General features: G+C 46.3%; 1 protein-coding gene and 1 long non-coding RNA gene across 2 annotated transcripts in view; one reads left to right on the top strand and one right to left on the bottom strand.

The window, feature by feature from the left end:
• Positions 1-372: 372 nt before the first annotated feature.
• LOC114581567 (uncharacterized) lies at positions 373-12,823 on the bottom strand. Its single transcript, XR_003703353.2, has 2 exons — positions 12,038-12,823; positions 373-4,105 (listed from the first exon to the last, which is right to left on the bottom strand). It is a non-coding gene; the product is annotated as an uncharacterized LOC114581567 (long non-coding RNA).
• The window catches only part of COL1A1 (collagen type I alpha 1 chain), a 46,230-nt gene continuing 42,543 nt past the window's right edge, over positions 10,156-13,842 (top strand). Inside the window, exons 1-2 of the mRNA XM_028701833.2 lie at positions 10,156-10,417; positions 12,817-13,002. Of these exons, the coding sequence (XP_028557666.2) occupies positions 10,336-10,417; positions 12,817-13,002 (268 nt within the window). The 5' untranslated portion in view covers positions 10,156-10,335. The remainder of the gene's footprint in view (positions 10,418-12,816; positions 13,003-13,842) is intronic.

The raw sequence follows: 13,842 nt of genomic DNA, 5'->3' as shown, positions 1-13,842 counted from the left end.
ATATGTCTTATCCAAAGGAAATTAAATCCTGGACTTCTCAGTGGTCAAGAAAGTGAGGAGCACAGAAGAGTGCATTTTCTTTTCCTTCCTTCCTTCCTTCCTTCCTTCCTTCCTTCCTTCCTTCCTTCCTTCCTTCCTTTCTTTCTTTCTTTCTTTCTTTCTTTCTTTTCTTTCAAAAAACAGACCTGAGGAACACAAGGATGAAAAAGTTGCGTTCTCCTACCAGAGAAGAACGGCAGATGAAGTTGATGGACTATGCTGAAATAGCTAAAATGACGGGAAGAATTGGAAACCTGCTTCACAGTGTTTACAATTCGAGAAGGATGTTCTCAAGCTGGAACGTGTGCAGAGGAGGGCGACCAATAATAATAATAATAATAATAATAATAATAATTTTATTTATACCCCGCCCTTCCCGGTTCAAAAACCGGGCTCAGGGTGGCTACCAATAAATTTAAAACACTTTAAAACACTTAATTATAAAAACAGCATAAAATACAGTATAAAAACATGAATAACAATAAAAATCAAAAATCAATTAGATAATCCCCAGGGCTAGCTGGCTGAATTGGTCCTACTTGGGCCAGCAAGGCGGCCAGGGGAGAATTAGCTGTGGGGTTACAGAGCGGGTGATCTTCATAAAAGGGGAGGGGGAGGGAAGAGAAGATCAAGGGTTTTGGAAACCAAGCCTTATGAGGAATGGTTGAGGAAAACAGATATCTTTAGCCCGGTAAAGAGGACATTGGGTTGACATATGATACAGATATTCAAATATTTAAAGGGCTGTCACATGCAGAATGGAGCAAGCTTGTTTTCTCCGGCTCCAGAGAGTAGGACACAAACCAATGGATTCAAGTTACTAGAAAGGAGAAGAACTTTCTGACAGTAAGAGCTGTTTGACGGTAGAAAGGTCTCCATCCGAAGGTGGTGGACTCTTCTTCCTTGGAGGTTTATACGCAGAGGTTGGATAGCCATCTGTCATGGATGCTTTAGCTGAGATCCCTGCTGTGCTGGGCCCTGGGGTAACCCGAATAACACGGTCCAGGTCCGGTCCCAAATCCAAGGGTCCCATGAGGAGTCAGGCAGGCAGGACACGAGGCAGCAAACCAGGCAAGGACAGGCACAGGATCTCAGGCAGCTTCTGGCAAACAGCAATGTTGCTCCCACAACCTGGGGTGGGGTCCAACAGCCTTTTATCTCTGACAGGGTAACGGCCGGTCCTGATCCCCCAGTGACTCACCTCCCTGTTTTGCCCGAAGGCGAGCACTCCTCCTGCGAGTACTCAGGTCTCTCCTTCTCTCAGACCTTAGTCTCTGCAGCTCGGGAGGCGTTGGTGGGTTACTTGACCCAGGGGCCACCTCAGCCTCCACTGATCCAACGGGTAGTGGAGCAGCTGTAAGTGATGGCCCAGTTGAAGGCAACGAGGTAATCCCCGCATCTGGAGCCATCGCAGGCTCAGGACCCAGCTGGAGTTTGTTGCAGGGGAACCTGTTCAGACTAGGACTGTTCGACAGTAGAAAGGTCTCCATCAGAAGGTGGTGGACTCTTCTTCCTTGGAGGTTTATAAGCAGAGGTTGGGTGGCTATCTGTCATGGATGCTTTAGCTGAGATTCCTGCATTGCAGCGGGTTGGACTAGATGAACTCAACAATTCTATGATTCTCTTCTACCCCCCCCCCCATTATTGCCATGAAAACTCTAACCACTAGACCACACTGCGTAAAAACGACTTTAGGAAATGGAGCTTTTACATATTCTTGGCTGCTGCGGGACACTTAAGAGGAGCACAACTTCCATATGCCTCATTTGTGAGCAGGGCCGTCTTTACCGGGGGTACAAGGGGTGCGGGGCACCCAGGCGCCGAATTCTGGCGGGCGCCAGGCACCCGCTGCTGAAGCCGCCTAAGCTCTTAACTACCTACCTGTTATGAAATAATAAATAATTTTGATCAAGCTAGAAAAACAAAATACATATATACCTAGGTACGGTGGATGCTCAGGTTGCGACCATGATCCGTGCAGGAGGCACGTTTGCAACCTGCAGCGCCGCATCTGCGCACATATGGGTCATGATTGGGCAATTCTGCGCATGTGCAAAGCATGATTTAGCGCTTCTGCGCATGCACAAGCACTGAAACCCGGAAATAACCCATTCCGGTACTTCTGGGTTCGGCGTGGTGCGCAACCCAAAAACACACAACCTGAAGTGTCTGTAACCCAAGGTATGACTGTATTACCGAAATGTATACCTACTGTTTCACTAAAGGACTTTTGACTTTGTGCGCTCATTTGCCAAAGATGCGCCTTGCCAGCAGCGGCCCTTGTCATTCACAACGGTGGCGCTTGTCAGACTCAACGAGTATAAGTGTATTGTAAATAATTGAGCAAATAAAAAAGTTTGCTTCTTTTCCCTCCCTTCTTTTGTAAACAAGAGATAAGGCGTAAGCGTGGTGTCTGACATAAAGATAATAAAAGTTAATTTGGGGGCTAAACTAAATTTGGGGGCGCGGGGCGGATCTTTGCAGCCTGGCGGCGCATATGCTAAAGACTCCCTTGTTTGTGAGGTTTGGCTTCCTCTGTGCCAGGGTGCTGGGCTTTATGGGGGCATAAACTTCACATTTCACCAGAAGTTGTTTGAGAGGCACATTGAAAATACACAGAGCGCTATGGAGGAGAAGTGACAACTGTGATCCCATCCACTGGGAAATAGCTGCTCTGGTTTTCTACTATTTAACGTGCATTGGGCTATGTGTGCGCTACATTGCAGCTTTTTAGCTGGAATCAGGCGTGCCAACTTAAATAAAATATTGGGGGATGGGGCAGACAAGCTCCTCCCCACATAATCGATCACATGACACAGCACACACACACCATTTGAATGACAATGCCTATCCAGTTTGAGGGGTTCTTGACCCTCTCAAATATTTTATTGCGGGGGGCGAAGGGACCTTGGCCCCTAGGAGTTGGCTCTTATGGCCGGAATCTAAGTAGCTATCTTGACGCTCCATCAGCCAGCCTTAAGCTTTAAAAGTGGGACCCACGGTGAACCTGGGCAACATGGGGTGCTGCTGATCAGAATGCCCTGTTCCTGGGTTGTTTGGTTTCTCGGCCTGTCACCAGCACAGTCTGCCATCACTCCATGGCTGCGGTGCACATGCATTTCAAAGGAACTGCAACTAGCATAGCCTGGACCCTGTGCTCGGTGTCCCAGTGCCACCTGTGGAGAGCTGTCGCAAAGTAGCAGTTTTTTGTTTGTTTGATTGTTTGTTTGCGGAAGCAAGCCAATCCAGGGCATTGAAAAAAGTCAAAAAGCCCCTTACCCCTGGTTTCCCTCCATGAAATGCTAACTGAAACCTGCAGGCAACAAGGAGGTTTTGCAGTGGAGGTACCTAGATGGGGGTCAGTTGTTAAGAAGCCATTGAGAAGACATCAGAAGGTGTCTTCATGGGGAGACCCCAGCCACAAAGGCACGCAGCAGCCGCTGTATTGCGCTCTCTGTCTGTTTCTCTCCCTTCCTAATGAGAGGGTGACTATTCCTTTTCCTTCTTTCTCTCCCAGTGCATTCTCTTCTCTCCACCCCCCACCCACCCCAGGCAAACCCATCGCATTCCTGAGCCCAAACTGAGAACTCCAAGTGATGAGGTGGCGTCTCTCCCCCTTCTTAGCCCAGTCTCACCCCCCCCATCCTTTTCATTCTCTCTTTACACACACACACACACACACACACACACACACACACACACACACGATGAGATTCTTTTCTTTTTGGTCATGCTGCAAAAAAACACAAAAAAACACAAAAATTAAAGACACATCTTCGTTCTGGAAAGCACCCAGCCTTTTTAAGCGTCCAAAAACCCAGTCAGGATAGAAGGGAGGAGGAGGTCTCTCCTGCAACGTGTGCGTTGCCACAGTCAATCAAAGCCGGCGGGATTTTTTTTGCATCTGCGTTGCTGGAGGGAAGTCTCTTTCGTTGCTTTGGTGGAGCTCTGGTGTGCATTTAATTGCAGCCTATTAAACCCACACGGAGCCAGGGCGCCTGCGCAGAAGGCTTCGCGGCTCCACTTCTGACGTGTCCCTTTTGAGTCGAGAAGAATACATGTGGATCTGAAAAGTGGAAACGCAGAAATGTTTTTTTACTTATTTATTTTGGGGGCAACCTGGAAGAGAGGAGTGTTCCGCGGAGCAAAGGGGTGAGGGATACAAAGCGATCGATTTTTTGCATCATCGTTAGCAAGGCCCGCCTGCGGAGGGTAGCAAGGCTGGGCATTTGCCAGTGTCTCAAGAAGTGGGGGAAATGGGGGAAATGCCACACACATTCAATGCCAATGCTGTCAACTGTGGCAGCCTGTAAATCTCCTTTTTGACCCAGGGAGATCATCGGATGCACACGGCGCTACGACTCTTCATTTCCCCAGAGTGGCTGGAGAAACCTAGCCAGATGGGCAGGGTATAAATAATAAATTATTATTATTATTATTATTATTATTATTATTATTCATTGCCCTCATCCTACTGCATCCAGTTTCACTGCCTGGAAGTAGGTCATATGAGTTGCAACCATCAAGGGCATTCAAGTCCACACGAGAGCTCCATCTCCCTCATTCAATGCTGGGGTAGTTAGAAGTGGCTGGACTGCAGTTCCCATTAGCCCCGACCAGCATGGCCAATAGTCATGGATGATGGGAGTTGTAGTCTAACAATATCTGCAGGGCACCATACTCACTACCCATGCAGCTGAAGCCATCGCCTAGGAGCGTTATTTAGATTTGTGGCCTTTTCCAGAGTTGCGATCTTCCTTTAATCACAAACTATGGCATGAGAATCACTTTTCATTCACCGCCCTGACTTTCCTCTCCCCAGTTTTCGGATGCTTTTTTCATGGTGCAGTCATGGATGCACAATGGCAGCCGTATTATCCCCTTGCGCAGACAATGTGCATCTCTCTCTCCCCCCCCCCCTTCCACTCAACTCTTTCCTGAACAACCAGCAGCAAAGAAAACCATTTTAAAAGAACAGGGAATGGCGGCAGTACTGCTGGTGCAGATCCACCTGAAACCAGGTGGTAATTCCACCGGTTGAAGGTCAATGATGGGAGGTTTCTTTTTTAAAAAATAAATAAATAATTTTTATTAAGTTTTCTATTTAACAATCCAATCATATCACATTAATTATTCCAAATTATACCAATACATATCATAAAGTCCAAATATTTTGCCAAATTATATATTTTTGTTGGGGGTTCCCATGCTTCGAGTTCAGTAAGGGTCCAGTCATCTCATATTTCTGCTGCTTTTAGTGTTCACCGGTCCCATCTTTCAATCTTCTTGTTGTTATCCTTTTTCTTCTTAATAGCCTCTGAGTTGTTTCCACAGGTGAGTTAAAGTAAGCAATATTATGCTTCTGTGTGAACTTTGTAAAGCTCTCCCTTTTTTTTAAAGCTGGTAAGTCTTTTGTTTGCAATAAACTCTCACACGCTGATCCAAAAGTCCTCCTTGAGCGGCAGACGCCATCATTCTCAGTTCCAATGAAATAAAATCTAGGCGAATGATGGGAGGTTTCTAAAGTGTGGTCCGTGGACCACCAGTGGTCTATGAGTTTCATTCCAGTGGTCCATGGAAGTTGCAGAAGTAGGAGGCTCTGCCTTCCTCGGAGGAACAAAGCCATGGCTGACGGCTTGGTGGGGGAAGGTCCCAAGCAGGGTAAAGAAGCTGAAGAGGTTATTGAAAGGAGTGGGAGGGGTCTATGCATGGGAAAGAAGGAAGCTGCAGGAAAGAGGGGAGGTCCTTAAGGAGAGAGCACAAGCAAGGCACAGGTGGGGAAAAACATTAAGTTGTCCACCAAGACCAGGGGTCAGCAAACTTTTTCAGCAGGGGGCCTGGTCCACTGTCCCTCAGACCTTGGGGTGGGGCAGATTATATATTTTTTGGGGGGTGAATGAATTCCTGTGCCCCACAAATAACCCAGAGATGCATTTTAAATAAAAGGACACATTCTACTCATGTAAAAACACACTGATTCCTGGACCGTCTGCAGGTTGGGTTTAGAAGGCAATTGGGCTGGATCCGGCCCCCGGGCCTTAGTTTGCCTACCCATGGCCAAGACCCTCAGCAATTTTCACCTGGTCTTTGGTAAGGGGGTCAAATTTGGGAGCCACTGTGGGAATGTTCAGGGTGGCAGGAGAGGATATATTGTTTACATGCACAGCAGATAGCTGGCTGCAGGCTCGTGTGAGCCTCTCACTATTATACAATTCAGTCTGTCTCAGATTGAATTGTATGTTCCTGGTAAAAAGTAAAGGTAAAGGGATCCTTGACCATTAGGTCCAGTCATGACCGACTCTGGGGTTGCGGCACTCATCTTTATTGGCCAAGGGAGCCAGCGTACAGCTTCCGGGTCATGTGGCCATCATGACTAAGCAGCTTATGGCAAACCAGAGCAGCACACGGAAACGCTGTTTACCTTCCCGCCGGAGCGGTACCTATTTATCTAATTGCACTTTGACGTGCTTTTGAACTGCTAGGTTGGCAGGAGCTGGGACCAAGCAATGGGAGCTCACCCCGTCACGGGGATTCGAACCACGACCTTCTGATCGGCAAGTCCTAGGCTCTGTGGTTTAACCCACAGCGCCACCTGCGTCCCTATTCCTGGTAAGCTCCCTTGAATCCCTCTTAAAAGAATAAAGATGCCACAATCTTATTCAAAGTCAATAAAAGAAGTTTACTCACATCAGTTCACAGTTGGATTCTGGAAGGCAGACTTAGTTACAAATATGTACATGTGGATCTACCCCATATGGGGGAATAATCTCAGTGCATCTGCTAGCTGAGAGCTAGCAGAGCAGTCCTAGCTGAAAGCTGGTCAAACGAAGAAGGAAGTCAAAAAAAGAGGAAGTGTGCTGTGTGACTTGTCCTTTTGTTACCTGGACAGGTAAGGCCACGACCACCTTCTACCACATGCAAAAGGAAGGATGCTCCAGCCAGGAGGAACAGGAAGTTTTGAGGGTTACAAGGGATGTTGCACTTGACTGCCTCTCATGGATCACTTCCCACAGCCACTGCCCTTGACAATCTCTAAAATATATTATGATCCGTGATCCATCCTTGTTTACAGTTGGTTCAAGGGATCCCAACCAGGCTGGCCCATTCATGAGGAATGCATCAAACCGTGCTTCTGCCTTCTCCTTGGCAGTCCTCCCTCCTTCCCCATTGCCACCTCTACAGTAGACCCCTTGGCAAATAGGAGGTGCTGGTGGTCTCCTCCCATCCCTAAGGAGGAAATGGCAGGGTCTACCCTCTGGGGTCTCCCAGGCTCTGCAGCAACCCAGTGTGATTCAGAGCAAGCCCCTCTCCTTGCCATTGTCTTTGATCAACTTCAAAGGTTGATTTGATCCCTGTGTTTCTGCTGTATGCCATGTTTCTACGGGATTTGCCTGATGTGTGTGTGTGTGGGGGGGGAGACATGCATTTTGCCTTATGAGCCCACCCAATTCACACTTCCCGAAACAATATGCCAACCGAAATGTAGGCGCCCTTCCAAAATCTGCTCTCCTCTGAATTTTGCAACGCAGTCAAAATACGGTCTCCGAAAATTCATACTTTCAGTGAGTGTGCGCATATAAATGCAAATACTGGTCAAAGTAACATACAACTGTTGTGTTATACATGGTGGGATTACTTGCAAATGTGTGTTCATTAGGGGAAAGGTGGACTAAAGCTCTAACAATTTTTCATGACTTGTGGCGAAACTTTGTTGCGAAATTTTGAACGAAAAATTCACGAACTGGGGCAGAAATATGGCGAAGACTGGGGAAATAAGCAGAAATTGGACAGATTTGTCGACGTCTGCTGCTAAGATCCATTCTGCTGCCATCGTGATTATCAGGAGCGTTAACTCATTCCAGGGTGTTCCTGTTTCATGGAATAGATGCATGTAAAACCTTAAAACTGCAAAGAAGCACAGAACCCAAATCCCGCTGCTTCTCCATGCTTCCAAGGATAAAGTCACACAATGATATTTCTCTCTACATTTTTTATTTCTCCGGGAAAAGTTTGCTCTCTTTCTCATGGTGTTTGCCTTGGGATGCCTTCCCTTTGGAATCTTCTTGGTCCTTATTTTAAAACCCAGAAGTTGAGTGGTTGGCCTGTTAAACATACATGCATGCATACGCACACATTTATATGCAGCGGTAATTACAGCTTCTAAAAACTGCAACGTATCTTGTGTGCTGTTGTCATGATGCTGCTTCTTTTTCCAACCAACGTGGCTCTTCACGCTTTCAAACAGTCATGGAAGTTTGCCATTCTTATTTTTTTTTTAAAAAAAGAAAAATGCCCTTGAGGTCCATCAGGGAGACGGAGTATACTAGCTAATAAGAAATCTGCCTTTGGATTTTTCCCTGAGCTTCCTGGAATGCTTTTATTTGAGTCACAACAACAAAGCAATCTTTGCAACTGGGATTTGAGGGGTTTGATCATTCAAACCTTTGTGAAATAAGTGGTGGGAAGTTTGAGGGAGTCATTTTTATTGATCAAAGGTTTGGGATACTCTTAGGGAAGTCTCGCTGAGGTTCCAGATTGGGATAGAAAGAGAAATATTGTGATTTTCTTTCTTTCTTTCTTTCTTTCTTTCTTTCTTTCTTTCTTTCTTTCTTTTTCACATCACTACAAATAAAGGGACTGTTTGGAATGTGGGTAACATTGTGTACAATGGGAAAAACAACTTTGTATGGTTTTAACAATCTGCTATGTGCACATGTGAAAACTACCCTGCTCTGTTACACATCCTAACAGACCGGCAGCCATGAATATAGGTAAGCCCAGTGCTTTTTAACAGCAATGTTAAAAAGCGTGACACTTACTCCTGATGAGTACCGGCACTGGGTAAGCCATATCACACAGTGAACACACATGCACAGGTAGCCTTCCTGTTGTTGTTTTTCACAGGGAGGGTGGTCAAAAATGGAAAGCCAAAACCCTGATACTTTGAGACACCCGACCGCAACCCTGTACTACCTGTGATCATAACTCATCGCTCCATTAGTGACTGCATGCAAGTTAAATCCCACCGATTTTTTCCTATGGAATTCCCAAGCAAGATATGTTTTACTTCGCTGGGGTTGTAAACAAGACCAACTCCAGAACTTTCCTCTTTTCAAGCTGTCATAAGCAAATGTTTCCTGACGCAGAATCTCAGGTGTACTGCGATTCACCTACAGAGTCCTCATATGCATATGGTGTAGAAAAGGAAGAGGGGGAACTTCGAAGGTCAGGAAATTCTGTGCAGAGCTGCTAAACGCAGAGGGAGTTGCAGAGATATTCTTTTCCCCTGCAATTTTGCCTATTTGCTTCTTTTCTTTTGGTCCTTTGTAGATCATTTCAAGCTCCCTTCTCGTTTTTTTTTTTAAATAGGACACTCTCCAAGCCACTATATACACTTTAAAGGTGTGTATATGAAATTAAGCGGCAATTATTTTTGAAAGGACAGCGAGAAAGAGGACAAGGCGGCGAAAGAAAGGATGGATATAAAATCAAAGCAAACAACAACATAGCAAGGATCAGATCGCATTTAGAGGAAGTTTGCAGGATCCCCAGAGTTTGGCTTTTTCTGTACTTAGAGAAGAAGAGAAAACAAGGACAAAGAAATACACACTTTGCTCTACATCTCCCTCTGGTGCCTCACCTTCACAGGTGCGCTACTAGGTCGTGCAAAACCTCCAAGCTCCATCTCACTACTATCTGATCTTGCATGCCTCTTAATATTCAGCTTTTTTCTTCCTAACGCTCCTGTAACTCCTATTCTTCAAATCAGTCTGCTCCCACTTTTCTTTTAACTCCCCCAGTCCGCATACATCCATACACAAACGCATAAGCACCCTTCAATTCATACCCCATTACATTCCTCCCTCTTCCTGCAGAATCTACTGCCAACCCAGAAGATCCACTGGTTTTCTGGAAGAGAGGCTAGCGGGGTCCATTCTTTTAGTGATTGGTTAGAAAGGGGCTTGGCTTCGCTTCTCCACTTTTTGGGAGTGGGTGCGTGTGTGTGTGTGTGTGTGTGTCTGCGTGTCTGTGTGCGCCTTGGGGGCAGGCTGGGCTCCTCTGATTGGCTGAGGGGCTGGCCCAAGATCTCCCCCTCAGCACTCAGAAGCAAGCGAAGAAGGGATCCACCTCTGGGACACTGGACCGTATAAAAAGGGAGGCTAAAAACTTGACAGAGTCAGTAGGAAGTTTCTGCTGGGGTCTGGAGTGGAACTACATAAACCAGACCATCCCTGTATGACTGGACACTAAGGCAGAACCAAGGATACAAAGAGTCTTCATGTCTAATATTTAGACATGTTCAGCTTTGTGGATTCCCGGTTACTGCTCTTGATAGCAGCAACTGTTCTACTCACCAAAGGTCAAGGCGGAGAAGACCGTAAGTACAGCATCTTATGTACTCTCGCACAGTGTATACATGTTAAATGACAGTTTTTATTGTAGTCCTATGGATGGGGTGGTGCTTGCCCCCATATTTCCTTTCTCCCCATCTCTTTCTGTCGAATGCAAAATTATTCCCCCCCCCTGCGCCACCCAGAGCTCCAGAAGTGCAAAAGACAGTAAGCACCAAACCATTTCTACCGAGCAGTTTGCCAAAGTCGGGGGAGAGGGGCGGCGGTGGCGGCTGAGTTGTGATTTTGCAATCTGTGCTTCCCTGTGGCTGTAATACTCGCAGCGTGTTGCGGTGGCTTGAGAGATGTAGATATAAGACCAGGCAAAGAGAGCGCTTGTTATATACGGTCTTAAGATTCCTTAAAAAAAGAAATTAAAAAAAAATTGAGAAAGGTCAACACACGTTTGTGACCTTTCCGAACCTTCAGGAGTTGGCATGAAGGCAATGCGGGGAGGAAGGCTTAAGAGACTGAAAAAGAAGGCATCTCTCGCACCTCGTAGATTTCTCCTGAAAGTGCTCTATGGAGAAAACAAACCACTCTTCTAAAAGCAAACTTAGCCAGCTGTGCATAGCCTTGGGCGTGTTTCCTTTGGTCTCTCTCTCCCCCCCCCCTCCTCTCCCTCCCTCCTTCTTTTCTCTTAACATGTCCCTTGGGGCCAGATAACAAGTTGGATCAATTAGAATCTCTGCACTGGCATGCCAAGTTCAGGAAAGCGGGGCGGGGACTGCGAGTGGGTTGTCACTGGAGGGGGGACAGGAAAGGGGAGCGCGGCAAATGATGGAAAACTCATTGTGCGTTCTTGGAAAGCCAAGCGCTTGACAGGGAGGAGAGGCGAGGGGGACAAAGCTGTTTTCCCTGCCTCGTCGAAGAAGTCTGCAAAAGCCATCAGGAAAATATTAGGGGAGGGGGGGAGAGGAGGAGGAGGAGAGAGAGAAGTTTCAGGATGATTCATAAGGAAAATGTTTCAGCAACTTATAAAGCGCAGGAGTCTAGACATCACTTCATAGACAAAGCCTTTTGGATGGTAAAGGATTGGAGGGGATCACTTTTGCTCGTCAACCAAGTCCAATGGCGACATCTACTGGCCATCAAGGGACTCGCTTGTCCTTGGCATTCTTCTATAGACTTGCCAGGGGTGGGGTTGTGGGGAGTGGCCTTAAAATGGGTCAGCAATGATCAAAGGGAGTGTATTTCCGGGGTCGACAACTGAACAGGATTAGTAAACAACTCCTCACCGGAGGGAAATCAATTTACCATCAAGCAAGCAACATTTTGTGTGTGTAGTATATTCATCACTCCAATTATGGAAGTTTTGCTGCCATCTAGTGATGGGTGGGAAGTTTTCCTGCAGCATCCCAGGAGAGTGTTCTCAAACATGAGTTTCATGTTCCCAAAACAACTTGACTCCTTCCCCCTTTAATTTTTTCCTGAGAATAGCGGGTTTTCTTTCTCCCTCCCTGTCCAGTATCTGGTGGGTTTTTTTTATTTTTGCAGAAAATTCAACAGTCCAGCGCTCGGTTTTAAAAGGAGGAAATAATTTATAAAATGCACGGTCCCTCATTTAAAAAACAAAAACAAAATCTGCTAGAAAAGCAAATGCTTACTTCATCTCCAGCATTCGTCCTTGGTCATATCTCTTGGTACCATCCTTAGCTCAGGTATGCTCCACAGTTCACATCCATGGTGCTACGAAACTCCTTGTTTCTGAGCAAGCTGGCGTCGGATTTCAGCCAAGGTGGGAGGCCTAGTGAGCCTGCCCTATTGTGATCCACACCTGCTGACTCCTCATCCTACCTAAATTGTTTGCGGTGGAGCTGATTTCCCAAGGCCTCACGCCATCAGCGGGATGCAATTTCTTCTCTTACACGGGTCCTCCTCCAGTCCAAATTCCTGAGTCCCTCCCTCCCTCCCTCCCTCCCTCCCCCTCTCCTCTTTATCTCTTTTGCTTCTTAGAAGGCTGTGAATTTCTTTCTCCTTTCTGTGTTTGGCTTGGCTTCAGCTCAGAACGTTGAGGTTACCAAGTTGGATGCAACAACCGGCCAGAAGTTTTGTTTAAATTCCAAAGCAACTGGAAAGAGTTATTGTGAGGCTGGCTCGTTTCCTGTGTCATAGAGTTTGCCTGATGAAAAGCAGATGAGGGTTTTCTTAGAGCGCACGCACAAAATGTCAGCATTAAGTGGAGAGCAGGAGGAGGAGGGAAGGGAGGCCAACCATCGGAAACAATTTTATTTTTTTTAAAAAAATGTATGTGCTCTCCAGATCGATCCGTTGTAAGAGGTTCACATGTTTGCACCTTGGCCATTCTGCCGACACTGCTGGCTCCCAAAGGACCCTTTCCCTCTTCCCTTGCCCACCTCATTTCTTGTGTGACCTCCTTCTTTAGTGCCATCTGGAAGATGCATACAGAACGGAATAACGTACAGTGACCGAGATGTTTGGAAACCAAATGCCTGCCAGATCTGCGTGTGCGACAGCGGCAGTATCCATTGCGAAGAAGTGATCTGCGAAAACACAGACGACTGCCCAAATCCCGAGCAACGCGATGGAGAATGCTGCCTTGTTTGCCCTGGTATGGATACTGACTTTACCTACTCTGCTTCCATCCACTCATACCATCAGTATTGCCAACGGTTCTGTCCGTCCACGGTCACTCAGTCCAACCCCGCCCCCCCATTCCATTTAAGCATACTCCAATCAGTTTCCTGGAGAAACTGCCTGCCCGCAAATGTATTTAGTCATTATATCTATTCTAGTTTTACTAATTCACCCATCTTCCCAAACGAAACATCCACCTTCTACTAATGTACACCAAAATCCTTTTGTTTACCTATCTGGTTCCTCTTCTCCCCTCTCTTCTCTTTACATCAACCAATCAACAGCCATCTAATCACCCATCCATTTATCCATCCACGTACAGCCCCATCACCTATTTAATTGTTTCTTTGTATCCACCCCTCTATGTGCTATCTAACCGCTCATCCATCCATCCATCCATTTTGTTTTCATCGTAAACGTCAATAACAAACCGCTGGTTTCATAGAAATATTTGCGCCCCTTCCTTGAGAGATTGCAGAAATTTGGCAAAGAAAATTCTGCAGAGTCAGGAAAGAGAGTGAAGAGTTGGGAGAGGACCTTTCAGGCATCTTAACTTTAGTTGATGCTATATTGGTGCATTGTGGGAAGAAACTGGGCTTTCTTTCATTTCTTTGAAAAGTCAACACTTCAAATAGGATTGCCCAAGTAGACTGGATGATGTGAATTCGGATGGTCCTTCAGATTGGCCCATTACATGGGCCAATCTGATAGGATAGGAGTTGCCAGAGTTGATAGGAGTTGATAGTTGCCATAGTTGATAGGAGTTGCCATTTCCTATCAACTTCTAAATGTACCTAGAAAAGAAGCCTGGTCT

Source organism: Podarcis muralis, chromosome 13 (genome assembly GCF_964188315.1).
Source record: "Podarcis muralis chromosome 13, rPodMur119.hap1.1, whole genome shotgun sequence".
Lineage (NCBI taxonomy): Eukaryota > Metazoa > Chordata > Lepidosauria > Squamata > Lacertidae > Podarcis > Podarcis muralis.
Note: the sequence above shows the minus strand (reverse complement) of the source record. Positions and strands in the feature narration are given on the sequence as shown.